Consider the following 15,880-nt stretch of genomic DNA (forward strand, 5'->3'; position numbering starts at 1 on the left):
AATTAATAGGAATAATTTAATAAATATCTTTTTTTTCTTCTATGTGTTACATTTTTATATAAGTGTACGAATCTAAACAATTTTCATTTTGAAATAGAAATAAAATATTTTCAAAGATTAAAAATAAAATAAAAGCATTATAATAATATATCTAAAAATATTAATCCAACATCATAATTATTAAGATATTATTTTATATAACAATAAATATTTTAAAGATGAGTACAGTAGTAGTTGAGTTAAATAATGTAAGCTTTTACTTTATACAACCCCCTACCAATCATACATCTAAATCCGCCATCTACCATTCATATAGCATTTTTACCAATACAAATGGCGTTATTAAACGATAAATAAAAGTAGAGTTTCCCAGAAAAATTAAAGAACAAAAACTTGAGTTTATATAACACTGCTTTGGACATAATGATCCAACCATGTGCGCTAACACTAGGCTATTCATCCAATCTAATACTTGTTCAATAGTTTTCTTGTTTTAGCCCCTGTAAATTTGAGAAAACAGTAATCTCGAGAATATTAACTTGTAGATACATACATAGGAAAATGCTTTTTTGAAATGGATAGCTATCCTTACACATAATTAAAACTATCTCAAATGGTTTTATTCAAACATCTCACCTAGCATTTAAATCAAATTCACCAACCTCACGCCAGCCATCGGGCGTGCCAGTTTCACCATTCTCAGCTTCGTCATTCAAGAAATCCTCAGACGGCTCCTTCTCATCTCTCTGTGCATTGTTTCCCCACCCATTCATCATTTCACTGTGATCCTGATCTCCTAGGTCATGGCCACCAATCACAATGTCACTGCCTTGGGAACCAAGTGCACTCCCTCTTATGGGGGCTCGAGACATCATTTCAGCATGAGATTGTGAATCAGCCCTTGCCTGCTGCTCAGCTTGATACATTGCAGCCATTCGTAGTTTAGCCTCGTGGGCTTCACGACCAGCTTTCTCCCTGGATTCTAATTCAGCTCTTAAGTCTATCAGAGCCCGTTTTTCCTCTTGAAGAAGTGCCTGTTCAATCATCAGTCTCTCCTCGGACCGAAATTCCCCCAAACTTCTCTTCTGCGATATTATGTTGAAGGCAAGTGTTTGCTTCTCAAAAGTTGCAGTAAATTCAGCAATTTTAGCAGCAATATTATTATCCCACTGTTGGGACCTCGAAAGCATCTGGCCAGTTGTATCAGAATCAAGTATCCTATCATCCTCTTCTGCTTCATAATCTGCCACAACATGATATGGCAATAATCTGCAGCCAGAAAATTTAGGGAAATAAATGTAAGAGCAAACTTTTCATTTGCATTAGAATCCAAACAAAACAATTTTTTAGTTGTAAAAATACCTACATTTGCAGTATATTGATAAACCAGTAGAATTCCAGAATGATTTATAATACATTATGATAAATAAATCAACTAGAGGTTCAAGAACAGAGAAAGTAAAGTTTGAACATTAGATAACATGTTCTGAACAATTCTAAGAACAGAGAAAATAACCTATCACTGGTTCAACTTCAAATACAGAAATCAAAGGCTGAAAATTGAATATATAATACGGAAAAGAGAACTTGAAATAAAATTAAATGGGGAAACCAACATGAAAGAGTACTGCAACGCAGATGAGTAGAAAATACAAATAAAAAGCTGCAAGTGAAGAGATAGACTTGGTATTCGGTCCACAAAACAGATACTGAATAATATTTAGATGCATAGAACTGATTGGGAATTGGGATATAACAAAAACACTAACTAGAGGTGCATTGAAATAGCTTATTTAAGACTTATTTGAACTTATCTTACGACATAAGCACTTGTGAAAGAGTTTCAGAGAGTTTATGAAATAGCTTATGACATGTTCATAAGTTGTGTTCAACTTATTTCAATAAGCTACTCATGATATGAAAAAAAAGAAAGCGTATACAACCTGCATAAAAAACACTTTAACCACATTTCCTCTGACTATTGAGATAATTTATTCTTAAGAGCTTGTATTATAAAATGAAAAATACCAGTCCAATAAACACTTCAAGTTGTGTTTCCCAAATGCACCCTACATGTTTTGACTGCCTCCGGCTTAAATGCGGCAAAAGGTGGCCACCCCTAAACGTGTTGTTCCGTACCAAAAACGAGTGGCAGTCACAGTGGCTGCATTAGCGGCGGTATATCGCAGAAAAGCTCACACGATTTGCAATGCTACGTATGCAGGAAGAAGACAAAAGAAGAAGTACAAATTACCCTTAAAATTGATAAGTTATGGGGCTATTTTCAGTTTTCCCTCCCAATAAAACCCTAACCCCCAATCAAGAACCCTTTTTTTTCATCTCATGCTAAAAAGTCCTTCTCTTCTCTTTCTACTCACTGAGCGCGAACCACCACTTCTAGGCCCCACCATCCTCACCCTCGCTGTTGTACATGCCTCTGTCTGCCACTTTTGCACCCCCTCATTCTTTCTAGTTCCTCTTTTCCAGGTTCCCACCTCCTCCGCACATGCCTTTGTTTGTCTCTGTTTCTGGTTCGTTGCTTTTTCTGGTTTGGTTTGCAGATCTCCCTCCCTCTATTTCTGTTCCATTTTTGGTTTTGGCACTGTTAACAGTTTTTCAGCCCGTGTTTCATTTTTGTTTTGAAATTTGATTGAAGTTATGTCATGATGCTGATAATTGGCTTTGTTGATGAGAACTTTTATTTGAGTTTTGATGTTTAGTTAATTTAAGCTTGGCTTCACCTGCATGTTTCCTTGAACTTTGTTGTTAATATGAAGCCCGGAACGGACACGGGACACGACACGGACACGGACACGGGGACCCCACTAATGTACAAATTATAGGACACGGACACGGCTATATATATTTTATATATTAATATAATAATATAATTTATGGGCAAAATTTGTAAAGAATTTAAAATGAGAAGCAAAATTTATATTTATTTAAGATAAAACAATAAAAAATTCTTTCAATACTTTCAAACATGATAATTGATATTCATATATTCCTTGTGAAAACCGAAGCAATGGTGTGCAAAGATGAAAATAACCGGAGAAGATAAAAGAATTTTGTGGAGACAAAAGCAGTGAAAGTGAAATATAAAAAAATAAGAAATTCTAATTGTGTTGTTTTTATAGTAAAAAAGTGGAATATGAAAGCTAAAAAACTTATTTATTTTTTAAATTTTGAAAAATTGAGTTGAGTTTTTTTTTTTTTAATTCTGGAATTTTCTGAATTGGGTCATGTCCTTTATTTTAAATAAGGTGCCGTATCCGTGTCCACAACAATTAAATATTTTTTTCTCGTTGGACACTTCAAAAACGTGTCTGATACGTGTCGTACACGTGTCGGACACGGCGACACGTCGTGTGAATGGCGTGTCGGAGCTTCATAGGTTGTTATTTACAAGTATCTTTTGATTAAGAGCTGTGACTTTTATTTTTAATTCTTACTATTTCATGATTTGAGTAAAGTGTTTCATTTTTCAGAAGTTATGTGTTTATTAGTGTTAATTTATAATAATTCCAAAATTTATTAAATAATGGCCACCCATCTCCCTGCTATCCCAGTTTTGAGATCATCTGCTCCGCTTCACTATCCGAGATTGACAACATAGTTTTTATCCCAATAAGGTTGAGTGTATGTTTGGTTTGGCTTTTGGAATAGGCAAAAGCAATTCTAGAGGTGCAAAATTGATTCTTTAATGATTCTGAGGTGTTTGGTTTTTCTAAAGTAGAATTGTTCGGCCTCCATGATTGATTCTCCTTGAAACTACAATTTGTAGCTTTTGACTTTAAACGTGATTTTTACATTGAAATTTATTGTTCAACTCAGTTTTATAGAAATGTATCCAAACATAAATCACTTTACATCCAATTCACTTTTAATCAAAATCAATTCTACAAAATTAATTCACTTAGAATCAATTCTCCTCACCGCAGAACCACTCACCGCAGAACCAAACATACAGTAAGAAAAACTAGCAATAACATCCCATACTTACATTTTGCTAGCACAAAATTCAATATCATTAAGTAAAAGTTTCCAAATATAAATCAGTTTGGAGAAAAGTAAAATCTTAGAATTCAACCTAACGAAAACTTGTAAGATGAGGAATAGCTCAGACTTATATAAAAATGCTTTTGGGCCTTATCTCATCCAATATGGGACTCTTGACAATTCTGAATAAACATTTTTACTTGTTGGGCAACGCAACAGGGAAATCTATTCAGAAGCATGAATTTGACGACGCAAAGGATGAGTTTGAACAAGCTGTAGTGACCCAATGACCGGTGTGAAACACCTGACAACCAGCTGCTATAGGTAGCCCTGATACTAGTCTATACTCCTAATACTAATACTAATGAAATACAATTGACAGTTTGACTTGTCATTTAACTTGAAGAAAAGAGCCATAACCACATTGCATAAATTTTATAGAAAATGGAAGTATGAAAAAAAGTAGAAAATATAGTTGGAATTTGAAAAGGTAGTTATAGCGAAAGATGGGTCATGCTAAGTTGTTTAGCATTTTCCACGAATCACGGCACTGAATAGAGATGAGAGAAAGAACCTGTCGCAGGCATCTTCTAGAGAAGAAAAGGGTCGCTTGAAATCCGGATGGCAGACCCGCCAGGCGTCTTGGTAAGCCATCTGGAGCTCGATTTGATTCCCGGGGGGTCGAATAATCTTTTGGTGCTGTTGCTGAGGTAGATGGTTTGAATTAGGGTTGTGGTGTAAATTGAGAATGGGATTAGGGTTAGGGTTAGGGTTTTGTTGAAGATTGAGGGGTCTTATGGGACGCAAGTGAGCGTCAATGTTGGAAGGGAAGCGAGAAATTGCGGATGATTGCTGTTGCTTTTGCAATTGCTGTAAGAGCAGAAAATGTTGTTGTTGTTGTTGTTGTCGATGTTGTTCTTGGATCAACTGCTGCTGCTGCATTGCCTTTGCTTCTTCCATTTTTTTCTCGAAACGAAATTGTTAATCTATCTCGTCTTTCTTCCTAGGATTATTCTCAATTTTTCATCTCTCTCTGTATTTTTACTCTCTTTCAAGGGACAAGAGTTTTCACTCGGGTGGACTCCTAAACTTCAGGGTTTGTTTCGTAAAATGAAAATTTTAACTTACATTCTTCGTCCATGTCTAAACCAATTTACATTAATAAATTACAGATTTGTATCAAATCAATTTAATTGTTATGCACTCGTTTATTATTGCAATTATACTAGTAAGAGACCCTTCCAGTAGAATAAAGTCATGAGAAAAAAATATTTAAAATATAATTATCATCATATAAATATTAATATAGTGTTTAGAATATAAAGTAATATTAATATAAGGTATTTATACATAATGAAGTTTATAATGGTGTAATATTTGAAATATACACTCAAGTTAATATTTGATATAGTATTTTATTAAATTAAAATTATATTGACAAAGTTCAATATTTCAAATATAACTTCAATTTGAATTTAAAAAAATAATTTAATTGATATACACTGACAATTTAAAAGGATTTTACAGTTAATCATAGACATTGGATATTAAAATAATCTTAACTTTTATTTTAAAAACCTATAGAGTAATACAAACGGGTGATGGTGATGAATCGACAGTGTAAAACCTTTTACACGGACAATGTATAGTAATTAATCCCTAAAAACATATAAAACAGAATAATGTAGTAAAAATAAAATAAAAGTTACCACAATAAATAACTAAAAAATAACATTAAACTTTAATAATAACAATTAGAAAAACAGATAAAAAGAGTTGTATTTTCTTTTAGCATTGTTTCTTCTGACACGTCTCATCAAATTGATGTATTCAAATACTATGATTTAAAATATAATTTAAAATTTTATAATTATCATTAATTTATTATACTATTTGTAATTCTCTCTGTCTCACGATAAATGACTCAACGAATTAGTTCACACATATTAAAAAAATTAAATAAATAAAAGAGAGAAAACAATAGTTTTACTAAAGTGTCTATTATTAACTATTGAAACTTATGAAAATAATAATAATTAAATAGTATAATTGAAAAAAATAATAATTTGTATTACATATTGAAATGAATCATTCATTTTGAAACTTTTTTTCTTGCAAATTGATCACTCAATTATGGGTCGGAAGAGTCCATTTTTTACCCAAATAACCCATTTTTAAAATTAATTCACAAAGTAACACATGTTTCAAACAAACTCTTAAAGTACCCCACTTTCAAACAAAGAATTTTTGGGACGAAGTGTTGTTGGCAGACGAATTGGCGGCAACTCCATATTTTATAATGGATGTGCCAATTGGATTACATGGTGTTGACAATTCAATTGGCGTCAATGTACATATTTTAAATGGAGGTGTCAATTGGCCTAACACCCGTGTACATTGTGAATTATTTTAGTATAAATAATAAAAATTAATATTTAATTAAAAATACTTTTACAGAAACTAACGATGACGATCAGGTTGGTTATACCGGTCATCGGTTCCATACCCCCTAGCTATCGTAACTTGTTGCACTCATTGTTGATTCACTCTATGTGTTTGAGGATTTTAGGTCTTATGAACATCACCAGAATCCCTAAGAAGTTCTTGAATTTCTAAGAAGTCTTGTGTATGAAGCGACACACTATCGTAACTTAGTTTGCGACCTATGTCAGAGTAGTCTGGATGTGTTCATGAGGTCATTGGTGTGCGACCTGGACGATTGGAGGGAGCATTGGTGTGAATGGTTCGTTAGAGAAATGTTGAAATGGTTATTGTGGTGTTTGATAGTCATATGGTTGTTGTGATGTTTAGGTGTTTTGGCTATGGTGCGGTGTTTGGGTGTTTTGGCTATGGTATGATGTTTGAGTGTTTTGGCTATGGTATGAGGAAATGTTGGTGTTATATGTTCCTTGGATGTTTTGACTATGGTATGATTCTTTTCTTATGTGGAAGATCAGACAAAACTGCAACCATAAAGCATACTAAGAACACGTATCTCCGGATCGAACCGGGCTCTAATACCAGTTGTTGGGGAAAAAACAAAGCATAGAGAAAAAAGAAACATAATCACAACACAAGAACGTAACGTGGAAACTCCAAAATCGGAGAAAAACCCAGGACTATTGTTAATAGACAACCAGAGAATAACACTATGTGAAAATTATTACAACATATAATATACCCTTAACTAACCTAGACCCCTCGGGTGATGGTGATGAATCGATTATGTAAAACTTTTTAAACTGACAGTATATAGTAATTAATCTCTTTTTAAACAGAATATTTATTTTAAAAAGCTTTAATATTTTGTAGATCTCTACGTTAATCTTGTAGGTTATTTTTAGTCTTCTAACTAAAAAAAATGTGATCTCTTAAATTTTTAAAATATTTTATGTTTATCTTTTTTATTTAATTAATAATAAATTTTATGATTAATATAAAAAAAGTCATTGTTACTTGGACAAAAATAATTAATTTGTATATTTTAAATTTAAGAAATCAATATAATTTCTTATTTTAAATTAAGAGATCAAAGTAAACGGTAAAGTTAACCTATAAAATAATGTATTTTAAATTATTTTCTGTAATAATTATTTTAGTAAATAAAATTTATTTTAAAATAATTATTAATCTCACTTTTGAATATAGTAATGATTATATCATTGATCACTATTATAAGAAAGTAAAAAAAAATTAATTCATTGAATAAATAATGTATCTGATCATTATTATATATCAGATATATTAATTATTTAATAAATCTAAAAAAAAATTCTGGTTTATAATAATGATAAGGCGTGTATAATTTTTTCAATTGCATCTTTAATTATTATTCTTTATATTATTTTTAATATTTTAATAAAATTATAATGTCTTAGGATAATATTATTCAATTTTTAATCTATCTAAAAAATTTAAATGACAAGACATTTTAAAATATAAAAAATATTACAATATAAATAAATTATTAATTTTATAAATCAATATTTTTTAAAATATATAAATTAGTCTAACAAGGTTTATGTATATAATATAGATATAACTTTATTTTTATTAAATTATTATTTTTATATTGTATCTATATATAAAAATAGTGAAACAACAGCAATCATATCAGATACTAGTATCTTAAAAAGGAGTGAACAATATGTAAGGCTGCATGAGCCACCCTCCCTACTCTGATCTACGAATTGTTACGCCGCTGGCATTATAATTAAGTCCTGCTTTTGTAGAACAGCTTTAGCATAAAAGCTGTCTTCTGTTTGATCTCTACGTCTCAGCCGTATATCTCAAAATTATCAAATGTCAGAACGCAGATTTTCACATTTCACCTATATCTTCATGCAATTGTCACACAACACATAATATAAGCTACTTTTTCACGCCACAAATATTTCTCATCTTCCCAAAATATTACTAGTATGACTTTATATTGATAAACTAAATCATGGTTTATATTTGATACTAGTTAATGGAAATATGACAAAACATGATAAGTAACACATATGATAATTGAATTAAATAAATATAAATTATTGATTTAAGAGACTATTTATTTGTATTAATGTATTAATATAAAAATATTTATTAAAATTTATAAATTAATAATTTGAAAAAAATGAAATAAAAAATATATATATAATCAATTTTTTATTTATATAAATAGAAATAAAATGATTAAAATTAAAAGATAAATTACAAAGAATAGATATTCAATAATTAGAAATATAGAGTTTTAAATATCGGCTCGCATCCGTTGAATCGATCGATCCGAGAACTTATGAATAACTCATTCAAATTTTTTATTTAATTAACCTCTAATCAACCGATTGTTGATTCAGTCGAAGTAAGGAAAGAGTAACCGATCCAAACCGACTATTAAATCCGCCATGCAATCAAATCGATGAGAACCGGTATGAATCACCCAATTTGTTTTTATAAAAATTCAATGAACAATTTTTCAAACAGGAGAGATTAATCCTTACTCTCATTTTCTTTCTTTTAACTTTGTTTTTTTTTAAAAGTCAATTTTTTAAAATAAAATTCGTTATTGACAAATGAAAAAATCTTTCATTTAGATACAATTTTCACGTCAACAAAACAAATTTGTTTCTAAAAAAAGTTATTAATAAAATTTAAAATTTTTAAATATCTTAATCATATATCCTCTAATTATTATTATAAGTAAATTTGACTTTTTTAATTCATTGGATAGTTAATCTATCTAATTCATATATAAATTATATATATTAATTATCAAATATATTAAAAAAAATATTTATAATAGTTACAGTCATGGGATGGGAGGGGAGGGGGTGTATCCCAACTTTCAATATCTATTACTAGACTAAATTGAAAAAAATTAAAATTAAATAAAAATATTGAATATCTATTCTTTCCGTTTCTTTTTAAGTATCATTTTCTTGAAGAAAAATATTTTTTTTTAATTATCACTTCCAAAGTTCAAAATAGTATTAATTATATTTTTGTCAAAATTATCCTAAATAATTATTACAAAAAAAAAGAGTAAAATAAATCTAATAAATAATTAAGAGTATTATAGATAAAAGAATTATCTGAAAAGCAATAATAATGATCACTCCCTCCTTCTCGTAAAAAATGTCTTATTTTCACCTCTTTTACCATATCAATATAATATTTATTATTATTTTTTCATATCATATTCCTTTTATTAACTTTCACTTTATCCAACCACTTTTTTAATTAAAATTAATAGAAATATTCTAAAAAATGTTAATAGTTTTATGATCAAAACCAACACGTCTAATTATTTCCTTAAAAACCGTGAACGACACTTCAGAATGAATAGGGTAAGTATTATATGAAGTGTCCAAATCTCGTCCAAAAAAATTCATGCGATAATTGAAACCATGTTAGTACATAAAGTGAGACATTGTTCCTCATGAGAACTTTTCAAAAAATGAAAAGAAAATACGATAGATTAAAGAAAACAACATATACTCTTCAAAAGTAACCAACCCATAACATAGATGCACGCACCACTCATAAACCTCACTATCCAATATACTAGGTGACAGTATATGATCTTTATCACCAACAAACAAAATCCAAATCTCATAATAGATATCATTCTATTCTAGGTTGTGATGTCTTTTTAGCAAATGTCAATTTTGTTCCCATTTACATTTTCCAACAAACCCTTGCATTCTTCCTCTTTTGTTACTACGTCTTTATTCTTACTTCCATTATAAGTTACCATCTCAACCTTTGTTAGTTTCTCTGCCTTCAATGCCTCAGCTTCCCAATCCGTACGTACAATCACAACATATAGAATTGATAAAGCACATGCCACTTGGGCTGATAAAAGCCCAAACCAAAGCCCACTAAACCCAATCCTGAACCAAAATGCCAACCCTACCGCCACCGGGGTACCGACAAAGTAGAATGCTCCTAGGTTGATGTTCACGCCTATGACGGGTCGGGCAGTGCCTCGGAGGATGCCACAACCGGTGGTTTGTGGGCAGTTTGCGAGCTCGCATAGGCCCATTATTGGCATGACGGATGCAACCAAGGCTTTGACGGGTTCATCGGTTGTGAAAAGTCTGGCCCAACCGTATCGAAGGACGACGGTCCATGTTACATTGATGAAGCCCATCACAAATGCACATCCTAATGCAACCATGGCTGCTAGCTTTGCTTTATATGGTTTACCTGCTCCAAGCTCATTCCCTACCTGCATTTATTAAATAGAAAATTTTATTAATTACTCTAATTATAAATTAAAGAGAATATGTTATTGATTCTAAAAAAAATTGTTGTTTATATTCAATCATTTATAAAAAATTTATATAAAAAAAATTCTCTATTTTATTGTATCGATTTTAAAAAAAAAAAAAGCTATTCAAAACAGTGATATGACAAATTATAACTCAAAAAAATAATCATAAAAGATTATTGTTTGAAAATATGTTAAAAACGAATAAAAAATAGTATGATTATTTTAATTAAAAATAATATAGCAAACATGATTAACATCACATCACAATTTTACAAACACTACATTAAAAACTAATAAAATTAAGATGTAATTTAAAATATACTAAACTAAAATCTAAAGTGTAATACATGATAAAATATCATTGAATGAGTCCCACAAAGAAAATGGGATGCTTTTTTAGATTTGATAGTTAGAATATTTGGTAAAATAGAAATGCATGATGATGGAGTTCCTGTGCAAGCCAAACAGAATTCCACTTATAAGTGATTAATTACTTCTAGTTTTGTGGAATCACATTACAAGTGTGACTTAACTCAAATGGGTCCTTGTACTTTACGCAATCATATAACAAATTTAATTTATACCTCATTAAGCAGAAACCAAATATTATGATTAGCTCAAAAGGAATATAAGAAAAAGCAAAGGAAAAAGTTGAATGATTGAAGACGATAACTTAAAAAAAATAACAACATAAAATCTTCACACGTGTATTTGGTATGATAAGATAGAGAAAAAATTTGGAAATAATTACTTTTGTTTTAGCACTAATCTTTTAATTTTTTTATACAAACTATTAATTCTTTAATTTTTGTTTCAAATTATTTATTTATAGAAGAAAACAATTTAAAATTTAGATTTTCTAGTAGTTGGAAACAACTAAAGGACAGTGATTCGTAAGACAAAAACAATATCAAGAAAATCAGGGTTTGAGGTTGACATTTAATTCCATTTTTAGTTGACTAGCTACAGGGAATAAAAGAATAAAAAACAAAAATTGCATAGAATAAAAATATGATTAAATTAATAAATAAATTCAAACCAAATCTATTTTTGAAAATATAACAACTTTTGTAGAATCTACAAGCATATCAAGGAAAAAGTCATTATTTTGCCTCTTCAAGCATGTTAGGAATCAAGTCAGTGTGCAAATGTGATTTAGTCTTATGTGGAGATATTTTGACTTTATTTAAAAAAAAAATTCAAACTTTATTTATTATCTATATATTCCTTCAATTAAGAAAAATATATACTTTCGGAGTGCAAGTAAAAAGATCTAGTCACATATAGAGTATAAAAATCAAAGTCACTCCATTACTCTCACTATTTTCTATATAATTCTTCATGTCACCCCACTCAATATTATTCCAAGTGGAAAATATACAAAAATATTCGTTATTGCTATCAAATCCTTTTGGCTTCTAAAGTAAAACCTTAAAATAAAATAAGGTTGAATACACATTATATATTCCCTCCAAACAAAGATTTCAATATGGAGACCTTTAAAATGTTAAAATAATCATTTTAGTTACTAGATATAGTGGTACCTGAATATATCCAAACAATAATAAAAATAATTTTTAGTATTATTTTGGTTATAATAATTTGATGGACCAATATCAAATTAGTTAATAGAAGACACAAACATATGTCTTATGTGTTACTCTACTTATTTATTTTTAAAAAGTTAAAATTTAATATTTTTTTCATCTGAATAATATTTATATTTTAATAATATGATATGATATTAAAATTATCATTTCATCCAATTTTAAATGGACTATAGATTATTTGATATAGTAATTTAAGAGTTATCACAAAGTTAGGATTCATTCTTCCAACAAATATTAAATGTCTCCGCCGCACTACTATCAACTAAATTGATCTAACAAGGTAAATCATATAATTGAATATTTCTGCATTACTATGAATACTAATTGAATCGAAAAATAAATTAGAAAATGGAAGTAAAGAGAAGAGAAACATACCCTAGCAGAGACACAACCAGCAAGAGCCATAGGAACAGTATACATCATACTTGTTGTCTGAATCAAAATCCCAGTAGCAGCAACCGCCAACGTTGGATTCTCCAAATAACCAGCCATAACAGTTACAATCTCGTACCACCACCATTCCAAACATATCATCAAACAACTCGGAACTGCCAATTTCATCAACTCACCCAAACCACCACCAACAACGCCGCCACCGCCACCGCCACCACCACCACAACTCCATCTCAACTTCATCTCCTTCTTCCTAAACATCCCCACATATACCGCCATCAAAACCACCATATTCATATTCGTGAACACCGACGCCATAGCCACACCCGGCACACCCAGCCCCATCACCACCACCAACAAATAATTCAAAGGAACATGAAATACAACCGCCACCAACGAACAATACATCATCGGTTTTGTCACTTTCTGCGACCGTAAAAAAACCCTTAGAGGCTGTAACAACGTGTTTGTCAAAAGATCCGGCAGAGAATAGAAACAATACACCGCCGCCATTTCAGTTATCCCAATGTCTTGACCCATGAACAGCATGATTCTTTCAAGGTTAACCCAAAGAAGACTAATCGGTATTATGGCCATTAAAAGTATGAACACCATTCGTTGTAGTGAAAGGGAAAGAAGGTCCCAGTTTTTGCTGCCAAAAGCTTGGCTACAAACAGGTTCAAGACCAGATGCAAGACCGACAAGAACAGAGTACCCTGTTATGTTTGTGAAGCCTATGGAGAGTGCACCACCAGCTAGCTCTAAACTACCGAGTCTACCAAGGAAAAGAACAGAAACAACAGCTCTCACGAAAACCAGCATGTTCATAGCTGTTATCGGTAACGCCATGCTCCATAGCTCCTTCAACTCTTCCACCACCTTAGTAATTTAGTTTTCATCAAACAAATTTAGTACAGAAAAAATAAAACACTTAACAAATATTTTTCAAACATAGACATAGTTTAAGGTTTTGGTTTTTTAATATGAAAAACAAAACAAAATTTACCTGGGTGGTTGTTGGGAATTTGTGTGAAAAGAAATCATGGTCATTATTATCTTCCATTTCTGTGATGATCAACTCTGCAATAGAGTGGTGAGTTAATCAAACAGTGAGGGGAAGATGAAAAGAGCTTATGAAAAGAAGTTAGAGTTTGTTTGAAAAGAATTGATAATAGATAATCTAGCTAGCTATAATAGCTAAGAAGTGAAAAGGGTAAGGAAAAACAAACCTTTTCTTATTCCGGTTTTAGAGAGAACCGGAAAAGGGTAAGGCAAAGAATGTCTGAGAAGAAAAAAAAGGTTATTTAGGAAAAAGAGACATTTAAGTAGAGAAACCAATTACAATAACATTCTAAAAGGTTCAAGTAGAATACCAATTGAAAAGCACCCAAAAGAAACTAGTAATAATAAAATGTGTAAGTGTATTTTTAGTAAGACAAAGTACTCTAGGAGTAACTTATAAGTTCATATGATTAAAAAATATTTTTAAATAATCTAACTCAATTTAATTATTAGATTACTCGATAAAAAATACTTTTGATAGTAATAATTATTCTATTTTGAATTTGTAGTTTTTAAAAATTAAATTATAGTATTTTTTATATGTTATTTTAAGTAGTTTAAAGTTGAGAACTTATCAATTTTACATCTTTTATTATAATTAAAAAATGTTAATTAAATAGGTTATTTGTGTTATTTTTATCTTTATTAATTAGTTTAAATATTAATAAAATAGGTTTTTTATTTCATTTCATTTTTATTAACTAGTTTATGTTTGCTGCACAAAGTCATTTTACTCAATAAAATATTGTGTTAATGATGATATTAACTAGTTTATGTTTTGCTGCATAAATTGTGTTAATGATGATGATATGACATGACATTACAACTTATTATAAATAAAATATTAATAATATCGAATCATATTTAAATTTTATTATCATTTTCATGTTATTTATTTTAAAATTGAATCATTTATGGTCTAATCATTATTGTATTTTTGCTGTGAAACTATATCAACTCTAATTTTGATCGCATGGTAAAAAATAAATTTGACTTTTTTAAATTATTAATTTTAATTTTGAATTATTTAATTTTTATCGAATAATCATTTATTTTTTAATGCAAGAACGAATAACTTACTATAAAAAAATCCTAGTCCATTCATTTGTAAATTTCGATGAAATGTTATATTTATTAAAAAATTTAAAATAATTTTGATGAAATGCTATATTTACAAAAGCATAATTCTAAAAGAATTTTAATAGAGATTAATTATTATGTACTGTCAATGTAAAAGAATTTACACTGTCCATTCATTATCATCACCCATTTATATTATTTTATAAATTTTTAAAATAAAAAATCAAACTATTTTTAATATTCAAATTTCATGATTACGAAATAATAGTGTGGAGTACTAATTTTCTACGAATTTGCTGGTGACGGCCGTAAGAAAGGTTAAGGAACAAGAAGTTGAAAGGGTTCAAAACTTAATTAAAACTTTATTATCATAATCAATTGTAACACGAAAAGTGTATTTTTACTTTTTTTTTTTTTTTTTGTTAACAGTGATTCTAGAGAGAGAGAGAATGAACGGTAAAATTAGAGATAATTACAATTTACGGGTCAGTTTTGGGTTCCAAGAAGGTGGTGGGTTATTCTCTCTCTTTGTTTAGTTTAAAATTTAAAGACGCAAATTTAATGACATGTTTATTCAAAGTTTGAAAAATATAGGGAAGACTCAAAGTCGTTTGTGACTAAAAAAATATGGGATCCGAGTTGACATTTTAAGTATACTTCCTCTTGACTTACGATTTCGTCTTTTTTATTTTTATTTTTCTCTTATTATTTGTCTCTTTAAAAAATTAACATTTATAATATTGATATGCTATTTATTATTTTTTCTATTAACTTATTTTAATTTATTACTCCCTCTGTTCCTTTTTAAGTGACACTTTTTTATTTTTTACACATACCAAGAAAGTTAATGATTATTGTTACTTTTTCAACAACAATTCTCATTTTATCTATAATACCCTTAACTATTTATTACATTCATTTTACTTTTTATTTCTCTGTAATAATTAGCTAGGGGTAATTTTGACAAAATGCA

The 15,880-nt window shown here is 29.6% G+C and overlaps 2 protein-coding genes across 3 annotated transcripts; both read right to left on the reverse strand.

Annotated features, from left to right (window-relative positions):
- Positions 1-507: 507 nt before the first annotated feature.
- Positions 508-5,117, reverse strand: LOC127128666 (uncharacterized). The gene is made up of 2 exons (XM_051058037.1): positions 4,577-5,117; positions 508-1,269 (listed from the first exon to the last, which is right to left on the reverse strand). Exons 1-2 carry the CDS (start codon positions 4,960-4,962, stop codon positions 633-635), a joined length of 1,023 nt encoding a protein of 340 aa, XP_050913994.1. The 5' UTR covers positions 4,963-5,117; the 3' UTR covers positions 508-632.
- A 4,827-nt stretch (positions 5,118-9,944) lies between these two features.
- LOC127128673 (protein DETOXIFICATION 54) lies at positions 9,945-14,143 on the reverse strand. 2 transcript variants are annotated; one of them, XM_051058048.1, is made up of 4 exons: positions 13,995-14,143; positions 13,772-13,845; positions 12,748-13,644; positions 9,945-10,717 (listed from the first exon to the last, which is right to left on the reverse strand). In XM_051058048.1, exons 2-4 carry the CDS (start codon positions 13,826-13,828, stop codon positions 10,139-10,141), a joined length of 1,533 nt encoding a protein of 510 aa, XP_050914005.1. In that variant the 5' UTR covers positions 13,829-13,845; positions 13,995-14,143; the 3' UTR covers positions 9,945-10,138. The 2 variants fall into 2 exon arrangements, with proteins under 2 accessions (XP_050914005.1, XP_050914011.1); XM_051058054.1 differs by having other exon boundaries at positions 13,772-14,037.
- Between the last annotated feature and the right edge of the window lie 1,737 nt (positions 14,144-15,880).

This window comes from Lathyrus oleraceus, chromosome 1 (assembly GCF_024323335.1).
Source record: "Lathyrus oleraceus cultivar Zhongwan6 chromosome 1, CAAS_Psat_ZW6_1.0, whole genome shotgun sequence".
Classification (NCBI taxonomy): Eukaryota; Viridiplantae; Streptophyta; class Magnoliopsida; order Fabales; family Fabaceae; genus Lathyrus; species Lathyrus oleraceus.